This window comes from Eleutherodactylus coqui, chromosome 8, assembly GCF_035609145.1.
Source record: "Eleutherodactylus coqui strain aEleCoq1 chromosome 8, aEleCoq1.hap1, whole genome shotgun sequence".
NCBI classification, from domain to species: domain Eukaryota; kingdom Metazoa; phylum Chordata; class Amphibia; order Anura; family Eleutherodactylidae; genus Eleutherodactylus; species Eleutherodactylus coqui.
The window spans coordinates 140,427,778-140,446,850 of record NC_089844.1 but is presented as its reverse complement, the minus strand read 5'-3'; the positions used below and the strand labels follow the sequence as shown (position 1 = coordinate 140,446,850).

Sequence of the window (19,073 nt, the reverse complement as noted above, 5' to 3'; positions counted from 1 at the left end):
GCACCGTGTAAGGACCGTCGTACTGTAGCCAGTGCTGATAAATGCGGCCCCCCGGTTCCTGACCCTTCCCCTCTAGCACCGTCGTACTGTGGCCAGTGCTGATACATGCGGCCTCCCGGAACCTGACCCTTCCCCTCTAGCACCGTGTAAGGACCGTCGTACTGTAGCCAGTGCTGATACATGCGGCCCCCGGTACCTGACCCTTCCCCTCTAGCACCGTCGTACTGTGGCCAGTGCTGATACATGCGGCCCCCCGGTACCTGACCCTTCCCCTCCAGCACTGTGTAAGGACCGTCGTACTGTAGCCAGTGCTGATACATGCGGCCCCCCGGTACCTGACCCTTCCCCTCTAGCACCGTGTAAGGACCGTCGTACTGTAGCCAGTGCTGATACATGCGGCCCCCCGGTACCTGACCCTTCCCCTCCAGCACCGTGTAAGGACCGCCGTACTGTAGCCAGTGCTGATACATGCGGCCCCCCGGTACCTGACCCTTCCCCTCCAGCACCGTGTAAGGACCGCCGTACTGTAGCCAGTGCTGATACATGCGGCCCCCCCGGTACCTGACCCTTCCCCTCCAGCACTGTGTAAGGACCGTCATACTGTAGCCAGTGCTGATACATGCGGCCCCCCGGTACCTGACCCTTCCCCTCCAGCACAGTGTAAGGACCGTCATACTGTAGCCAGTGCTGATACATGCGGCCCCCCGGTACCTGACCCTTCCCCTCCAGCACAGTGTAAGGACCATCGTACTGTAGCCAGTGCTGATACATGCGGCCCCCCGGTACCTGACCCTTCCCCTCCAGCACCGTGTAAGGACCGTCGTACTGTAGCCAGTGCTGATACATGCGGCCCCCCGGTACCTGACCCTTCCCCTCCAGCACCGTGTAAGGACCGTCGTACTGTAGCCAGTGCTGATACATGCGGCCCCCCGGAACCTGACCCTTCCCCTCTAGCACCGTCGTACTGTGGCCAGTGCTGATACATGCGGCCCCCGGAACCTGACCCTTCCACTCTAGCACCGTGTAAGGACCGTCGTACTGTAGCCAGTGCTGATACATGTGTCCCCCCGGAACCTGACCCTTCCCCTCTAGCACCGTGTAAGGACCGTCGTACTGTAGCCAGTGCTGATACATGTGGCCCCCCGGAACCTGACCCTTCCCCTCTAGCACCGTGTAAGGACCGTCGTACTGTAGCCAGTGCTGATACATGCGGCCCCCCCGGTACCTGACCCTTCCCCTCTAGCACCGTGTAAGGACCGTCGTACTGTAGCCAGTGCTGATACATGCGGCCCCCCGGTTCCTGACCCTTCCCCTCTAGCACCGTCGTACTGTGGCCAGTGCTGATACATGCGGCCTCCCGGAACCTGACCCTTCCCCTCTAGCACCGTGTAAGGACCGTCGTACTGTAGCCAGTGCTGATACATGTGGCCCCCCGGAACCTGACCCTTCCCCTCTAGCACCGTGTAAGGACCGTCGTACTGTAGCCAGTGCTGATACATGCGGCCCCCCGGTACCTGACCCTTCCCCTCTAGCACCGTGTAAGGACCGTCGTACTGTAGCCAGTGCTGATACATGCGGCCCCCCGGTTCCTGACCCTTCCCCTCTAGCACCGTCGTACTGTGGCCAGTGCTGATACATGCGGCCTCCCGGAACCTGACCCTTCCCCTCTAGCACCGTGTAAGGACCGTCGTACTGTAGCCAGTGCTGATACATGCGGCCCCCCGGTACCTGACCCTTCCCCTCTAGCACCGTCGTACTGCAGCCAGTGCTGATACATGTGGCCCCCGGTACCTGACCCTTCCCCTCTAGCACCGTCGTACTGCAGCCAGTGCTGATACATGTGGCCCCCGGTACCTGACCCTTCCCCTCTAGTACCGTGTAAGGACCGTCGTACTGTAGCCAGTGCTGATACATGCAGCCCCCCGGTACCTGACCCTTTCCCTCCAGCACCGTGTAAGGACCGTCGTACTGTAGCCAGCTGTGCACTTGGGGGTTTTCCTGCATTTCCCTGGAGGCGACCATTAGTAACATCTGCTATTATGGGGGACGCTGTATAGAAGTCCTGCTGTTCTGCTGTCTGTGAAGTCTTCATGGCAGCAGCAGGACCCCAGCCTCCCCCTCCTGCCCGCAGCTGCGGCCCCCCACCTCATACCTGGTCCTGTGCAGGACGTTCCCTCCTTCCCCATGTCAGTGAGCGCTGAGCGGGGTGATGTGAACACAAAGGCATGCTCAGCAGTGGGCGATCGTTAGCAAAAGTGGAAAACCCCTGGCAGGAGCCGCAGAGCCTGGAAGACCACACAGTGCTGGAGAGGAAGGGTCAGGTACCGGGGGGCCGCACGTGTGGCTGAGGTGTGTACTATGAGGTTCTGCAGCAGCTGAGGTGTGTACTATGAGGTTGCGCAGCAGCTGAGGCGTGTACTATGAGGTTGCACAGCAGCTGAGGCGTGTACTATGAGGTTCTGCAGCAGCTGAGGTGTGTACTATCAGGTTGCGCAGCAGCTGAGGCGTGTACTATGAGGTTCTGCAGCAGCTGAGGCGTGTACTATGAGGTTGCGCAGCAGCTGAGGCGTGTACTATGAGGTTGCGCAGCAGCTGAGGCGTGTACTATGAGGTTCTGCAGCAGCTGAGGCGTGTACTATGAGGTTGAGCAGCAGCTGAGGCGTGTACTATGAGGTTGCGCAGCAGCTGAGGCGTGTACTATGAGGTTCTGCAGCAGCTGAGGCGTGTACTATGAGGTTGCGCAGCAGCTGAGGCGTGTACTATGAGGTTCCGTAGCAGCTAAGGTGTGTACTATGAGGTTCTGCAGCAGCTGAGGTGTGTACTATGAGGTTCCGCAGTCTAAGGAAAGGCTTTCTTTGGCTATGTTCACAGGTGGCATCTCCGCACATGTATGACCGCAAACCTGCATGCAGATTTAACCCTTTTCAACGGGCAAATCCGCATGCAGACCTCTCGATGCAGAACATGCGGCTGCGGCACCGAATTAGCGTCAAGAATGAAAGTCCGCTCTATGGAATAATTCAGCGCGGTGCAGACTGTGGAGCGGATCCCAAATTACAGTGATGGGGGGGGTTAACATGAAACTGGCACGGACTTCATGTCAAACACACAAAAACATTCTGCCATGTGAGCGCCCCCCAGCGTACCTCCAGGAATCTGCCACAGATAGCACTTCCTCAATTGAAAGGGTTAAATCTGCTGTGGATCCGCATCAAAATCCATATAGGTTCCTATGCTGCTGTGAGTACAGGGCACACAACCTGCGGTCAGGCCGGGGCACTCACCCATGATCCAAGCCCAAAAATGTGCACATATTACACAAGTCTGAATGCAGCCTTATGTAGGTAGCGGGCGCTACAAGTCAGCCAATCAGTGGTCAGCACAGAGGGAACATCCAGCAATGGCTCTCTGTGACAGAGGGGGGCGCTATGTGGCGCCGCTGATCTCCGTATACATGTCTGTGTGATGGCCATTACAATATTATTGACATAATGTCCACTGCCTTGTATTTGGCGCTGTTCGCACTAGCGGCAGCACGGGTCTATTGTGAAACGGACCGAACGTCTCCTGACGGACCCCCATGACATATAAAGGGGTCCGCTGGGTTTCTGATAAGTATATCGCTGCAGTCTTCTAGGCACCAAGAACACCACAAGTGCCAGAGGTGGTCTGCAAGTAATAGGAGGCCCCCTACTGGTCGGGCAGCGGAGTGACGGGGACACTGCTGGCGATGCATGGGGTTGTGTCCTCTGTGGAGGATAGTCGGTCCGCCGCCAATTACTAATTGTAGCAATAACGAACAGCGTCAGAACGCATCCAGCAGATCAGCTGGCAGCGCGCCAATTATCCAGAGCGCCACCACACGGCGGGGGAACTGCGAGGAGCCGTACGTTACCACCCGACTGATCGCCATGAGCGACTAAACCGCTGCTCTTCTGGCGGGTTCCATGGCGTCGGCGTCCGCACACGGCAGGTTTTCTGTCAGCATTAGGTACGGATTTCTTAGACAGCGTATGGGGGGGGGGGGGGGGGGGGGGGGGGGGAAAATCGCAGCCCCCGTTCGGGGGGGGGGGGCTGGAAAATCGCAGCCCCCGTTCTGGTTGTTATCACGGACAGACGCCACCTGTTACAGTCCACGGAAGCCGCGCAAAAGTGCAGCGAAGTACAAAGCTGTGTGGAGTCACTGCGGTTTTTATGCAACCCGCCGGGAAAAAGCGGGGGAGTGGGGGGGGGGGGCGGGGGAGAGTGTGTGTGAGGGGGGGGGGGGACCGGGGGGGGGGGGGGGGGGGCAACAACTGCGCCTTCCTGCTTGTTTTGTCTGAGAAAAATGCAGTGAACACGGATGTAACACGGACTTACGGAATGTACAGAGGGGCGCTTGTCACACACCAGTATGATGCCCGAGTCTGCGGACGGTCCTCCTGCCACTGCTGCCACCTGTCATCTTCTCCTCCCACCATCAGTCCCCATTACATCCTCCTGTCACCCCAGGTTCTCCCGTCATTCCCCGTTGCCTCCTCCTGTCATCCCAGGACCTCCTGTCATCTCCAGTCCCCCATCGACTCCTCCTGTCATCCCAGGACCTCCCGTCATCTCCAGTCCCCCATCGCCTCCTCCTGTCATCCCAGGACCTCCCGTCATCCCCAGTCCCCCATCGCCTCCTCCTGTCATCCCAGGACCTCCCGTCATCCCCAGTCCCCCATCGCCTCCTCCTGTCATCCCAGGACCTCCCGTCATCCCCAGTCCCCCATCGCCTCCTCCTGTCATCCCAGGACCTCCCGTCATCCCCAGTCCCCCATCGCCTCCTCCTGTCATCCCAGGACCTCCCGTCATCCCCAGTCCCCCATCGCCTCCTCCTGTCATCCCAGGACCTCCCGTCATCCCCAGTCCCCCATCGCCTCCTCCTGTCATTCCAGGACCTCCCGTCATCCCCAGTCCCCCATCGCCTCCTCCTGTCATCCCAGGACCTCCCGTCATCCCCAGTCCCCCATCGCCTCCTCCTGTCATCCCAGGACCTCCCGTCATCCCCAGTCCCCCATCGCCTCCTCCTGTCATCCCAGGACCTCCCGTCATCCCCAGTCCCCCATCGCCTCCTCCTGTCATCCCAGGACCTCCCGTCATCCCCAGTCCCCCATCGCCTCCTCCTGTCATCCCAGGACCTCCCGTCATCCCCAGTCCCCCATCGCCTCCTCCTGTCATCCCAGGACCTCCCGTCATCCCCAGTCCCCCATCGCCTCCTCCTGTCATCCCAGGACCTCCCGTCATCCCCAGTCCCCCATCGCCTCCTCCTGTCATCCCAGGACCTCCCGTCATCCCCAGTCCCCCATCGTCTCCTCCTGTCATTCCAGGACCTCCCGTCATCCCCAGTCTCCCATCGCCTCCTCCTCTCAACTTGTCATCCCGTGTATCCCATCGCCTCCTCCTGTCACCCCGTCATCCCCAGTCCCCCATCGCCTCCTCCTGTCACCCCGTCATCCCCAGTCTCCCATCGCCTCCTCCTGTCACCCCGTCATCCCCAGTCTCCCATCGCCTCCTCCTGTCACCCCGTCATCCCCAGTCTCCCATCGCCTCCTCCTGTCACCCCGTCATCCCCAGTCTCCCATCGCCTCCTCCTGTCACCCCATCATCCCCAGTCCCCCATCGCCTCCTCCTGAAATCCCAGGACCTCCCGTCATCCCCAGTCCCCCCGTCATCCCTTGTCCCCCATCGCCTCCTCCTGTCCCCCCAGGTCCTCCCATCATCCCCAGTCGCCTCCTCCTGTCACCCCAGTCGCCTCCTCCTGTCACCTCAGTTCCCCCTGTCACCTCCTCCTGCCACCCCTTGGCCCACTGTCACCTCTTTCTATCCGACTGCGGCCTTTCCCCTCCAGTGCCTTTCCTCCCTCTTTTGCTCCTCCTGTCATATATACATTACATATTCCTGCTTCTCCTCGTGCCGCACACAGTGATGGTGTCAGTGCACACGGCCTCCCTGCTATACTCACCGCATACAGTCCTATCTGCAGCGCCCCCTATCTCCCCCCTCCTCCTCACAGGCACCAGGTGCCCCCCATTACCCGCAGCTCCTCACATCACTCCGCTCCCCGTCTCCCCATTACAAACTCACCAGTCCGCTGACATGGTTTCCGGCTTCCACTAGAAGCACAACAGCCCCTCCCCCTCACACACAGACACATTCCGGGAATTCCCATAACCACCATTAGTATTCTGGGAACTGTAGTCCCGCCGGAAATAACGCCAGACTAACGTTCTGACCAGCTAAACTACAAATCCCGACAAACTCTGTGGCTCTCTGACGTTAACCAATCGGGATGCTCAGTCTTACATCAGCTGATTTAACGTCATTACAGGGGAGGTGCTTTTATGCTCGTACGGCTGCATTTTCAACAAGAGGGCTGAGAGGAGGGGAAAACGCTTCTCATTAGCTGGATCGTACCACGTGCTAATTTGGACCAATAAGCGTGTAGAATTTGGTGCCTATATAATTTGGGCACAGGGTGGTCACGGGCCTTTCTGTCGGGCTGGCGGAGTGAAGAGCAGCTGGTGAGCTGGTGGAGGAGCGGTGTGGGTTATGGCGGGGCCGACTGCATCTTCTGCTCTTCTCATAGTTGTAAGGCTATATCTCTATCTTTCTAGTAGATGCAGTGATGGTAGCAGCAGCTTAACCCTTAGTAGGTTCCTAGTTACTGCACCATGCTGATGCATTGGATGTGGGAGGAGTTAGTGCTGCATGTTGCACCCTCTGACAACTTTATTAGTTTCTCTTCTAGCTATAGCTAGTTATCTGTCAGGGGCTCTAAATTCTGTGTAACCTTACAGCCTACATAACTAGTTGGTGCAGCCGATAACCCATCATGGAGGCTTCTATCAGGCCATCTGCGCCATACTGCGTTGGTGCAGCCGATAACCCATCATGGAGGCTTCTATCAGGCCATCTGCGCCATACTGCGTCAGTGCAGCTGATAACCCGTCATGGAGGCTTCTATCAGGCCATCTGCGCCATACTGCAACCTTGACTATTCCAGCCTGCTGACCCTGATCTTTGTGCTTACTTTGCAGGTGGCACTTCAACAGTTAACCCCAGTATGGCTGCTGTGATGCCCTCCGGTGATGTCCTGGACCCTCCCTGAGTGGGTATGTGTGGCTTCTGCCCTATGTTGGCGCTGCCAGTGATGTACCCATAATTCTGACACCTCATATGAGGCTGTAACCAGTCTTCTGATTCTACTCGCTGGGCTGAGGCGGCCGTATAGTAATACTCGTGTAGATGTGACGGCTGGATGAACCGCTAACCGTCTGTCCTTCACAGGTTACTGAATGGTCCTATGAGTAGAACTACATGATGTGCAGAAGGCGCTGAGCCACGTCTTGCTGAGAGCCTGGTAAGTGCTGCGGAGGTGTTGGTCAACTGCTCATCTAAAGGGTATTCTGGCCGGTAACCCCTTTCAGTACTGATCTATCATCACGATGGGTAGTAGTTGATTGGTGGGGGTCCGCTGCTTGGGACCTCTGGTGATCACCTGATCTCAATGTCGTGTGGCGCCGGACATTGGGGTGATGGCTGGGAGCTGCCATAGCAGGTATAGCTCTGCAGTTGATGGGTGGTATACCTTTAGTGGCACCTCTGGCCCACTGCAGTTGTGGGGTTGAGATTGGATGATTGCTGGCGGTCCTGATCGTCTGCTCATCAAGTGTTGAGTATCCTGAGGATATTACTGAATGGAGTTAAATGCCCGGCATACCCCTTTAAAGTTTGGCTACACTTCCTAAACTTTTGACTTGTCATAGGAGGTCTTTAAGTCTTGCTTGCTGGGTTTTGGCTGCTGCACGGCTGAAGTGCTTTTAGGCTGGGTTCACACGGGATGATTTGCTGTGCAAGATTCCATGTGGAAATTCTGTGCGGCACATCTGCCCGCGGCTCCTAATCCCGGGATTAGCCAGCCATGTGGAGGAGATTTTGCAAAAGGGTGGAACCGGCACTGCGGTGCATAATTGACAACCGCAGCATATTAGTTCTTGTGGTTTTTTTCCCTGCTCTATGGAGAGAGAAAGCTGCAACGGCATGCCGGCGGCCGAACCGCGGCAAACTACTGCAGGTTTTGAAGCTGTGCTTATCCCGCAGAAATCTTGTGGGTATTTGGTGCCGCCAATTCGTGAGATTTCCGTACCGTGGAAACCCTGCCTCTGTTGGATTATCTCAATAGAAAATCCATGGGTTTGTCTTCAGTTAGCAGACTAGTGGTCGTTGTGCTCTGACTAGTGGTCGTTGTGCTCTGACTAGTGGTCGTTGTGCTCTGACTAGTGGTCGTTGTGCTCTGACTAGTGGTCGTTGTGCTCTGACTAGTGGTCGTTGTGCTCTGACTAGTGGTCGTTGTGCTCTGACTAGTGGTCGTTGTGCTCTGACTAGTGGTCGTTGTGCTCTGACTAGTGGTCGTTGTGCTCTGACTAGTGGTCGTTGTGCTCTGACTAGTGGTCGTTGTGCTCTGACTAGTGGTCGTTGTGCTCTGACTAGTGGTCGTTGTGCTCTGACGCCGGACCCCTATTGATCAAAACTTTGGATCTGTCCCTATGTTGTGTCAAAGTTTTAGAAAGGGTGGTTGTAATCTTGGGTCACACCTGACCTTTTGCGTGGAGAGATGGAGCCGTATGCTGGGACACCCCATGGGTGTTGTGTATGGCTCCATTCTAACTACAATCGGCAACTACCATCCAGCTGTGGGTGCCCCAGACCTTGTCTTATTCGCTGGGAACGTATGGCTGGAGGGACACTTCTAAGGGGTATTCCAGAGACTGGGCATTTTAAGGTTTTGCCCATCCAGCGGATGGGTAAAATCTGTTAGATCTGTGTCGGCCTACCACGGGTACGCGTTGATCCCAAGAACAATGGGACGCCTTTCGCCTCCCTTCCAGGTAGCTTCTCCCGCCCGAGTGAATGATACTCTGACAGCACACGTGGCTGCTGATCCCTTAATTGGGGGTGACAGAAATGGCAGAATACTTTCTACTCTCCAGCAGTCCCACTTAAAATGGAGTGGCACTGTGCATGTGACTGCTGCTCCATTCAATCTCCTCACTATGGGGGCTTCAGTGAGGGCAACAGGGGAAAAGGAGACCCCTCCCCCCCCATTCTTGAGTCCTGGTGGTCCGACTCCCACCAATCTGTTTTCATCCATCCAGTCAATGAGTGAAACCTGTCCAGTCTGTAGAATACCCCCTTTAAATAGCGGGACTGGGTAACAGTTGCTTAGGGATTGGCATGCTTGCCATACAGCGCTGGGGTCCTGGGTTCAAATCTAAGGATATGGACACAACGATTATCACTCAATCTGTCTTTTGAGCGATAATTGTGTCTAAATGTGCCTTTCAGGTTGGGCTCACAAGTATAATTTAATTGTGTAATGGACGCATAATAGGTGGTTAATAGTCAATGAAAGTAGACAAGCCTAATGGAGGTCCAGGTGAGGCGCTGACCGTCTGCTCTTGTCTTCACAGGTGGAAGTGTTGGCGGTAGAAACTGGGAGCAAATGCAGTGAAGGTAATGGAGGAACTGCCCGGAGTGTTAATCTGAGGAGCTGTGTGGTTGGAGCCATTGATGATAAACTTTAAACTTTCTGACACCTCATCTGAGCACTTCTGTGCGGATTTACAATATCTGAGGCTCTTCCAGTTTTATGACAATAACTGTAATAATGGCTTATTAATGGGGTTGTGTAATTACAAAAAAGTAAGGGATGATACAAGAGGGCATGCTCAGTTGGCTTTGCCCCCGGGTCCACAGCTGAGTGGCTCAGTGTGGACGTCTGCCAGAAGTCAGGTGACTGCTGTGATGTCCATCTCCAGGTGTCGGTGCTCACCTCTTGGGGACACTAATGCCAGGAGTTGGGGACTGCAATGCCCAGTTACTGGACTTGGGGGACATCCACATTAGGGCTGGCGCTGCCAAGCTATCTTCCAGAGGGTGAAGACAGGGAGTATACAGTTTTGTTTTATCCCTTACCTAGCCATTAACTTTTGACAACCCCTTTCATGTCCCTACTGTCAGGTGTAACTTGTATTCATATCACTCTATTAGCATTAACCTATTGGCATATAACCAATCCTAGCGGATGGTAACCCTTGCACTTGCTGTTTCTGTTTAAGCAAATATTTCAGCTCAAGGCTCTCATGTTATCTGGTATTTGTGCAGACATGAGATGTTGACAGGCTAATCTAAATATTAGTGGGAGAAGAAAATGTTTACCAACACTTACCTTTACACATAATGCAGAGATTACAAATATCAGCATCTTAGTAGTTTGCTCTGAGAATCCTATCCTTTGCAAACAATGATGACTGTCACTGTCTGACCACACAGACCACTGCATACAGAAAGGCCTCTTGGGCCGGTCCACATGGGGCTGACTCCCAGCAGAATGTTCGCAGTGGGCATTCCGCTGCAGATCAGCTGCGGCACACCTGCTTCCAAATCTGCACCAATTGATGTAGGTTTCATTGTCAATTTTGCAGCGGAGTATGCGGTAAAACTGACATGCAGCGGATTTGAGTTCTATGCTAGTTTTGCGTGGCTTATTTCCTTTGCTGCTACTCTAAATGCAGCTGAGTTTCCATGCGCAGAATCTGCACGGACATTCCACGGCAAGCCCTGTGTGAATCCCCCTTATCCCAACGGCTGTAACAGGAATGTATTACTATGTGCCACATCTTTGGATGTGGGTGAGGGCTCTGGTTTTTATAGAGCATGCTCCTCGGTATGTCTTACATATGCGTGTTTCTACTGAAATACAAAATAAAGCATATTAATACAACATGGTTCCCGTCACTGACCATTGTATCTAAATGTGTTTTTTACAGGGAAAAATAACTTTTTCTCCCCTTACACAAAACTTTAAATATTGAAAAAGTAAAAGAAATATGCAATTGGTTTTATCACATCAGCAACTCGTACTATAAAAAAATTACATTTATTTACCATGGTGAAAAAAAATCAAAGCGGTTTAATCTTCAAAATATTACAAAAAAAAATCCCCATGACGATGGTGACATTACTTTCATTCCTTTCGAGCAAAAATCTTTAAGTTATACCAAATCTGATTTGTATTAAACTTGAACTCTTACTGCAAAATACAAGGTGCCGTAATCCACAGTGATGGAAAACATAAATTACAATTGCTGGAACACAAAGATTATTTATTTAAGGGTAAAATTGTCACTAAGGGGTTAAATGGATTTGAGTAAATGTAATATCTGCAGTAAGTGACCTTCTCAGGAGGGTTCCCCTATTTAGTGTGGCTGCTGGGGCGTTAAGCTGAGCATGACTGCGTATGATGTATAACCCATCTCCTCTTCTCATGCAGGTGTCTGGATCGTTGCAGCTGAGGACCAATGTTTCTGCAGGTAATGGGCCCTTCATCTGTGAGCTCTGTCCCTTGTGTCGCTGGAGCCACTGATGATACACTTAAAACTTTCTGACACCTCATCTGAGCACCTCGGTGCTGATCCTCCATATCTGAGGCTTCCTGCTCGGCTAGAATTGCGGCTGTTGAGCGTCTTGTACACTAAAGATCTAATCGTGGCCGCTGTATCAACTGGGTATTGATCGGTTTTTACTTTTCTCTCCTCAGGAGGGAGCCTGAATAGAAGCTTCCCATCTGAAGCCATTCATCATGGCGGTCACGGAGCGAGTCCAGTAATGTGAGGTGGTCAATAACTGGAATAAAACTTTCTCTTCAAGCTTGACTCTTTATTTTCTTAAATATTACAAAATCATACAGTGAACATTGAATATAGTCAAAAAATGGTCCACTACAGGGTGGGGGGGCGGGAGTGACCTAATGAGTGCAGACCACCCCTCAATATTGACTTGAACCAGTTTAAGCAGCACAAGCCTTTAGAGTCCTCCGAACACACTGCTTCATCTTCAGTGTATACAACCTGTGATGGCAGCTATGGAGAATGCACTGATGACCGCACGTGTACAAGGTGGATGCTGAATACTGACGTGACTGCTAGAACATACCCTATAGCCTCTGCTCGTTGGTGCATGATGTACGCCTAGGGCAGCTGAGCTGCACTCCAATTGCTAGCACCTACCTTTGCTGATGCAGCCCTTTGCTAAATACAAATGCTTGATGTCTGTAATCGCTGTCATGCAGGCTGTACAGGACTAGCAAAACAGGTCTGATTTCTTCCAGAAACAGCGCCACCCTTGTGTGTGGGTTGCAGCTGGTATTGCAGCTCAACTCCATTGAAGTTAGCTGCACATAACTTGTGCACAGGTGTGTGGGGCTGTTCCTGGAAGAAGGCGGCCATGCTGCACCGCTCCGAGTGGCTTTAACTGTATGGGTTGCAGGTACTTCACTGAAGCATGGTGGACGCACGCTGATAAATACCCAAATATAAAATGCTCAAAGCGCAGCTTCTGTTCTGGACACTAAAGCTGTAAATGAACGGACCAAAAGGACAGCTAAACCTTCTGCAGACAAGGGGAAGTTGTGAGCAGCTGATCCCTGATTATCGCAGCGGTGTATGGTTTGCCTTCCCCTATAGTACATTCATTAGGAGTTCGTCAATACCTTACAGACACCTTACACTGGTACATGTTCAAGGGGATGTTAATGGTATGGAGGCTCCGGCAGCACCCCCTACAGTCAGGGTAGAGACAGGCCTTCGGATTTAGGTGTCCTTTTGTATAACACATCAGTTTTGCTACCCTCACAGATAAAAACACAGACATGCACAGACAGAAAATGCTTGTCCCCAGTGCCGGGGGCTGCGCTGCGGGAGTTCTCGGGCACCCCCATGGTGAGACGCTGAAGGTTCTCATCAGTCTTTGTACAGATAACCAGTAGGAGGGTTTGGACCCCCTGATTGGTGGAGAAATCAGGATTTACAGCAACCCGAACCCTTTACTTCCTTCTTGACGTAGTCATGGAGTTTAAACTTCGGCTCATTGGGAAGCTTCATGGATCGGTGCTTTAGTTCCCTGAAGACATAAAAGAAGTGAGCTGAGTGTCTGCAGGCCAAGGAACACGGAAAATAGAGCAAGGTGGTCTGTAATGATCGTAAAGGGTTATTCAGGACGATTTTGGTTTCTATTGATGGACCCCAGCTGCTGTCTCTGAAGGGCACAGTAGCCCATGTTGGTATTGAATGCAATGGGAGCTGTACTATGCACTTACCATAGTGACAACAGCATTGGTAAGCAGTGGATTGTTGGGGATCCCAAGCGGTGGCCCCCAGCTGATCACCTATTGGTGAGCTGGCCTGAGAACCATTCACCAATAGCAGAAGAGAAGGTCTAGACAAACCCTTTAAGTTTTCTTATGATCCCCTTCTCACAGTGCAGCTGATCACAACTAAGGTGGTGCTTGTATACAATATGACAGGGTTTCCAACTCGCCTCGCTGCCCTGGAAAAATCTGTTAGGACTCCAAAACTAAGCCTGGGTTCACACAGGGCTGATTTGCTGCGGTTTGCCGTTGCATATCCGCACTGCGGCAAAACCGCTGCGTTTGCAGTGCAATGCAGCACAAATGAGTTTTGGGAAAAAGCTGTTCTCACAGGACGGATTTTTTTCCGCACAGCCACAGCGCGGTTTTTAAAGATGCAGCATGTCTATTCTTCTGTCTTTTCCGCAGCGCCTTTTTGTCCCTAGACCTCTATGGTCGCAGCTAAATCCGCACCAAAATACGCGGCAAAAAGTTCTGCGGAAAAAAAACGTGGCTTTTTCAGCAAGAAAATCCGCAAGCCAAAATTAACCTTTGTAGCGGTTTTGCCGCAGGAGCAGCTCTTGTGCAGCAAATCCGCCCTGTGTGAACCCAGCCTAAGGCCTCATGTCCACGGGCAAAATATGATTTAAGATCCGCAGCAGATCTCCCGCATGCGGATCCGCATCCCATAGGGATGCATTGACCACCCGCGGGTAGATAAATACCCGCGGATGGTCAATAAAAGGGATTTTAAAAAAAAAATGGAGCATGAAAAAATCTGGACCATGCTCCATTTTCGTGCGGGTCTCCCGCGGGGTCGGCTCCCGCGGGCCTATGGAAGCCATCTGGATCCGCGGGAGACCTAAAATAGGAATTTAAAAGTATTTACCCATCCGGAGCGGACCGGGAAGGTCTTCTCTTCCTCACGGCCGCATCTTTCTTGCTTCGGCTCGGCGGATGTGCCCGGCGCATGCGCGCGGCACGTCGACGACGTGCCGCCGGCGTGACGAATTCATCCGCCGGCCGAAAAAGAAGATCCGGCCGTGAGGAACAGCAGACCTTCCCCGCCCGCTACGGATAGGTAAATTCTTTTAAATTCTTATTTTCAGCGCTCATGTCCGCGGGGCAGGAGGGACCCGCTGCAGATTCTACATGTAGAATCCGTAGCGGGCCTGATTTTTCCCCGTGGACATGAGGCCTAAGAGCTTCTTCATAAGGACGTATTTGTGTGCAAGACACCGTGAATAGAAGTCATTTCAATGGGGTTCTTCAGGTGTGTGTATTTTGGGTACACATCTTTGGTCACCACTAGAGATGAGTGAACCTACTCGATCGAGCACTGCGATTTTCAAGTACTTCCGTACTCGGGTGAAAAGATTTGGGAGGCGGGGGGTAGCAGCGGGGAACAGGGGGATCCCTCTCTCTCTCACTCCCTGCTGCAACCCCCCGAATCTTTTCGTCCGAGTACGGAAGTACTCGAAAATCGTGGCGCTCGGGTGAAAAAGGGGCGTGGCTGAGTAGGTTCGCTCCTCTCTAGTCACCACAAAAGAAAAACATGTTCTATCTTTCTGTGCATTTGCACACCAAAGTCAATGGGGGTCTGCAAATGGGAGCTCAATCCAGAGATGCGTGAAGCACTACGTAATTACTCTGAAAAACCCCCTCTGGGACTAATTAGGGACTTCAATTGGTGCATTGATTTGCCACATGGAAATAAACCTGCCCTGCGGCCAGAAAAAGTACAGTAAAATATGCTGATAACCGTGCAAAAAAAAGCATCATTCATAGTGACAAAAACTTGTGTGGAACCGCTCTTATGAACACACTTTAAAGGAGATGTCCCGCGCCGAAACGGGTTTTTTTTTTTTTAAACCCCCCCCCCCGTTCGGCGCGAGACAACCCCGATGCAGGGGTTAAAAAAACCACCCGCACAGCGCTTACCTGAATCCCGGCGGTCCGGTGACTTCAATACTTACCGCTGAAGATGGCCGCCGGGATCCTCTATCTTCGTGGACCGCAGCTCTTCTGTGCGGTCCACTGCCGATTCCAGCCTCCTGATTGGCTGGAATCGGCACGTGACGGGGCGGAGCTACACGGAGCTACACGGAGCCCCATAGAGAACAGCAGAAGACCCGGACTGCGCAAGCGCGGCTAATTTGGCCATCGGAGGCCAAAAATTAGTCGGCACCATGGAGACCAGGACGCTAGCAACGGAGCAGGTAAGTAAAAAACTTTTTATAACTTCTGTATGGCTCATAATTAATGCACAATGTATATTACAAAGTGCATTATTATGGCCATACAGAAGTGTATAACCCCACTTGCTGCCTCGGGACATCTCCTTTAACCCCTTAATGACCAGGCCAAATTTTGGAAATTTGACGTGTCACCTTAACATAACTCTGTAAAGGTTTTGCATAGCGAAGTGATTGTGACAATTTTTTTGGTGGTAAAAATAGAATTGGTGTATTTATTAAAAAAATCAAATTTTCACTTTTTCAATTGGAATATGTCAAATCTATGCCAACACTGTACATCTTAATAAAATATATATTTCCATCTGTTTACTTTATTCTGGATGCACATTTGATAAACTTTTGAGTTTTTTTTACTATTTAGGAGACGTACAAATTTAACATTACTTTTCAGCAGTTTGGGGAACACTTTTCTTTTCCTGCACCAAGCCAAGATTCCAAAGGCTCATAGAAGTCACAATAATAGATACTCCCACAAATGACTCCATTTTTAAAACTACACCCCTTAATGTATTCACTGAGGGGGGTCAGGAGTATTTTGATCCCACAGTTTTTTTTCAGCAATTCATTCAATTTAGAGGAGAAAAAGTTAAATTCATATTTTTGCAAATATGTAATCTTAAAGACTTTTTCCTAAAGTGCACATGAGAAGGAGATTGACACCACACAATGGATCCCCCTGTTTGTCCTGCGTTTAGAAATATACCCATTGTGGTCCTAATATGTCTGGATGCAAAACGGGGCCCAAAACGAAAGGAGTAATTGGTGGCTTTCAGAACTGAAATTTTGCTTGAAGTCCTTTTAGGCCCCATAGCACACATGTAGAGCTCTTGAGCGGCCAAAACCATAGAAACCCCCCACATATGATCCCATTTTGAAAAGTAGACTCCTTAACGAATTAATTAATCTAGGGGTGTACTGCATATTTTGACCATACAATTTTTGAAAAAGCAGAAGGAAAAATTTACAATTTTCATTTTTTGGGCAATTGTGTCAATTTACAAACATTTTTTTTGTACAGCACACATATAAATGAAGACTTTCATCCTCAAATTGATCCCCCTGTTTTTCTCGTGTTCAGAAACATACCCATTGTGGCCCTAATCTACTTACAGGACACATGGCTAGGCCCATAATGGAGGGAATGCCCGCTGGATTTCAGGGCACAACTGAATAAATCCCAGGCCCCATTGCCCACTTGTATGGAATAAAAATTGACTCACTAAAAATATCCCCCCCCCCCCCTCCGCGCCCTTTTTGGCGTTCCCCAAATCTTAGATAAAAGTAATAATGTGAACTGTGTGGTATTTCCGAAGACAGGAGTAATTACGGAGGCTGGTTGGAATGGGTACATGGGGCAATAAAACCGGTATACCCCCTCCTCTCATGCTTTTTGGGGGTATTTCTTGACCTCAGCGGCGGGGACGGGGGTGTAAAAAGTGGCGCTCTGTGAGGCTTCATAAGCTTACTGCGGTGCGGCGGTCTCACACAGAAGACGCTTAACAAGCTGCTCCTGAAACTGCATGAAGGCGAACGTTCCCGGGGCTTCTTGTAAAATACGTATTACAGGTAGCGGTCTGAATAACGCCGGGCTCACACGGCCGTATGTAGGATCTGCTTGCGGATCCCATCTGTGATCCCGGCTGTGACCCTGCATACGGCTTCATAATGTACTGGGCATAACTGCCTACTCACACAGGCGGTCATGCGCAGCACACCCTATTTTTGTTTGTATTTCCCACACCGTTGCCTAATGATGACGCAGGTACCCGCAGCCCGTATACAACGTAGTTACGTATAGGCTGCGGGTATATCCGCGACCACGGAGCACAATAGGCTCTATGTTGCGGATATCCGCGGAAAAATAGAACCTGCTGCGTTCTCTTTTCTGCGAGTGGATTACGTAATTCTGACCCGCTAATGTGAGCGGAATTGTGTAATCCAATGCGATTGATTGATCCGTGTATTACCGCGGATCAGACGCATGCAGAATCCGTAATTTCTATCCGTTCATGGGAGACTAGCCTGGTACCTTTTTATTACGTGACCGGCGACCGCTCAACGAGGTCACTGCTCCAGGCTCTCGGTGACCGTTGGTCGCTGGGAGCCGGGAGATTTTAAGTTTCCTGGGCTCCCCGCCTCCTGCGCATGTGTCTGGCATTTTGCCAGCGGTTGCATGTGCAGAAACCGTGAAGCTCATAGAGGAGGATCGCGTCGGGGTTCAAATACAGAGGCCTCTGGTAAAAAGTTTCAATTTTTTTTTTACTTTTACATGATCGCCATTATCGATTGGATAACGGCGAACACGTGACCAGGAACCGCTCACCGCGACTCCCCATGACATCTCCAGGCTCTTGGCTAAGTTTTGTAGCCAAGAGCAGAGAGAATTTAAATTACCCTGGCAATCCACGGCTTTTGCGCATGTGTCCGCCATTTTTGTAAGGTTTGCAAATAAATCCGGGGGCCTTAGGTACGTACTTTCAGCCTCCCTCACAGATATGATCCGTGAAGGGAGATGAAACGTAAGCTTTTTCAACTTTTTTTTCAACTTTTTTCAATTTTTTTATTTTTTATTTTTTTTTACTTTAAATGATCACTGTTATCCATTGGATAACAGTGATGATGTCCCCAGTGACATCCCTCTGCTCCTGGCTACACATGGTAGCCAGGAGCAGAGGGATTTAAAATTTTCCGGGGCCTGAGCCCCTCTTTGCACGCGCCCGATGATTGACGTCGGGTGCGCATGCGCAGAAGGGGACTTCAGGTCCTGGAAGACCCGAGGTGAGTATTTTCACCTCCCCCATGGATCCGATCCATGAGGGGAGGTGAAACTTGAACTTTCTTTTTACTTTTTTAAAACTTTTTCGTGATCGCCGTGGTTCCCGGTGACAGCTCCTGGTTGCCAGGAGATTTTAAATTTGCCGGGGCTCCCAGCCTTCTGCGCGTGACGTCATCCATCTGGCGCGCATGTGCAGAAGAGCGGCGACCAGTCCGGGAGGATCAGTGCACCGCAGGACACCACGGACAAGGCGGGTAAGTAATCTCAACTGCCCCCATGCATCCGATCCATGGGGGGAAGCTGAATCTTTAACTTTTTTAATAACTTTTTTGCACTTTAAAACCTGCCCTACTCCATGAGAATCGGGAGCCCCTCATTACATGTTCGTGGACCTGACTGCTACTATTCACATGGCAGCAGTCACTACAAGGGCGATGGAGCTGCGCCTCTAGCCAGGCGGTCTCATTCGGCACAGCAGGCTACCATGACGGCCATGCTTTTCTTCAGTCGTGCAGTCCATAGGAGCCTGTGCTGCCCCCTGTAGGTGAATGTTTACTGGAATAAGCCAGGAATTGGAGAGGAATATCTCACAAGAAATCTCTTCAGCGCCGCCGCCCGTGCTTCTCAGAGCCTTCAGCAATATGGAGCCTGAGGCATGCTTGACCGCAAACAGCGGACACCTCCAGAACATGTGATGAGGGGCCGCTTGTTCTCATTGGGCAGGGTATATTTTGTAAAAATGTTATTAAAATGCGTTCACTAGTCTTGGGAGTTCTAACTGATTTTTTCAGACCTCCAGCAAGTGGGACGCCAGCGGAACTTGTAAAGGATC

The 19,073-nt window shown here is 51.6% G+C and overlaps 2 protein-coding genes, 1 long non-coding RNA gene and 2 other non-coding genes across 11 annotated transcripts in view; 3 read left to right on the top strand and 2 right to left on the bottom strand.

Annotated features, from left to right (window-relative positions):
• TRAF7 (TNF receptor associated factor 7) overlaps positions 1-6,197 on the bottom strand; it is a 50,628-nt gene extending 44,431 nt beyond the window's left edge. For 3 of the 6 annotated variants that reach the window (XM_066576570.1, XM_066576573.1, XM_066576575.1), the window contains exon 1: positions 6,106-6,197. The gene's annotated coding sequence lies outside the window, so the exon portion shown is untranslated. Of the gene's footprint in view, positions 1-2,152; positions 2,173-4,359; positions 4,515-6,105 lie in introns of those variants that run through there. The other 3 variants (XM_066576574.1, XM_066576571.1, XM_066576572.1) reach the window with 3 other exon arrangements.
• Positions 6,198-6,492: 295 nt separating this feature from the next.
• On the top strand, positions 6,493-11,729 carry LOC136576926 (uncharacterized). Of its 2 annotated transcripts, none has more exons than XR_010786423.1 (6): positions 6,493-6,609; positions 7,059-7,133; positions 7,309-7,381; positions 9,492-9,534; positions 11,354-11,393; positions 11,621-11,729. It is a non-coding gene; the product is annotated as an uncharacterized lncRNA (long non-coding RNA). The 2 variants fall into 2 exon arrangements; XR_010786422.1 differs by having other exon boundaries at positions 6,500-6,542.
• Positions 9,584-9,660, top strand: LOC136578180 (small nucleolar RNA SNORD60). Its single transcript, XR_010786600.1, has one exon. It is a non-coding gene; the product is annotated as a small nucleolar RNA SNORD60 (small nucleolar RNA).
• LOC136578179 (small nucleolar RNA SNORD60) lies at positions 11,438-11,514 on the top strand. The gene has a single exon (XR_010786599.1). It is a non-coding gene; the product is annotated as a small nucleolar RNA SNORD60 (small nucleolar RNA).
• A 13-nt stretch (positions 11,730-11,742) lies between the features above and the next one.
• RAB26 (RAB26, member RAS oncogene family) overlaps positions 11,743-19,073 on the bottom strand; it is a 252,217-nt gene continuing 244,886 nt past the window's right edge. Inside the window, exon 9 of the mRNA XM_066576568.1 lies at positions 11,743-12,981. Coding sequence (XP_066432665.1) covers positions 12,879-12,981 — 103 coding nt within the window. The 3' untranslated portion in view covers positions 11,743-12,878. The remainder of the gene's footprint in view (positions 12,982-19,073) is intronic.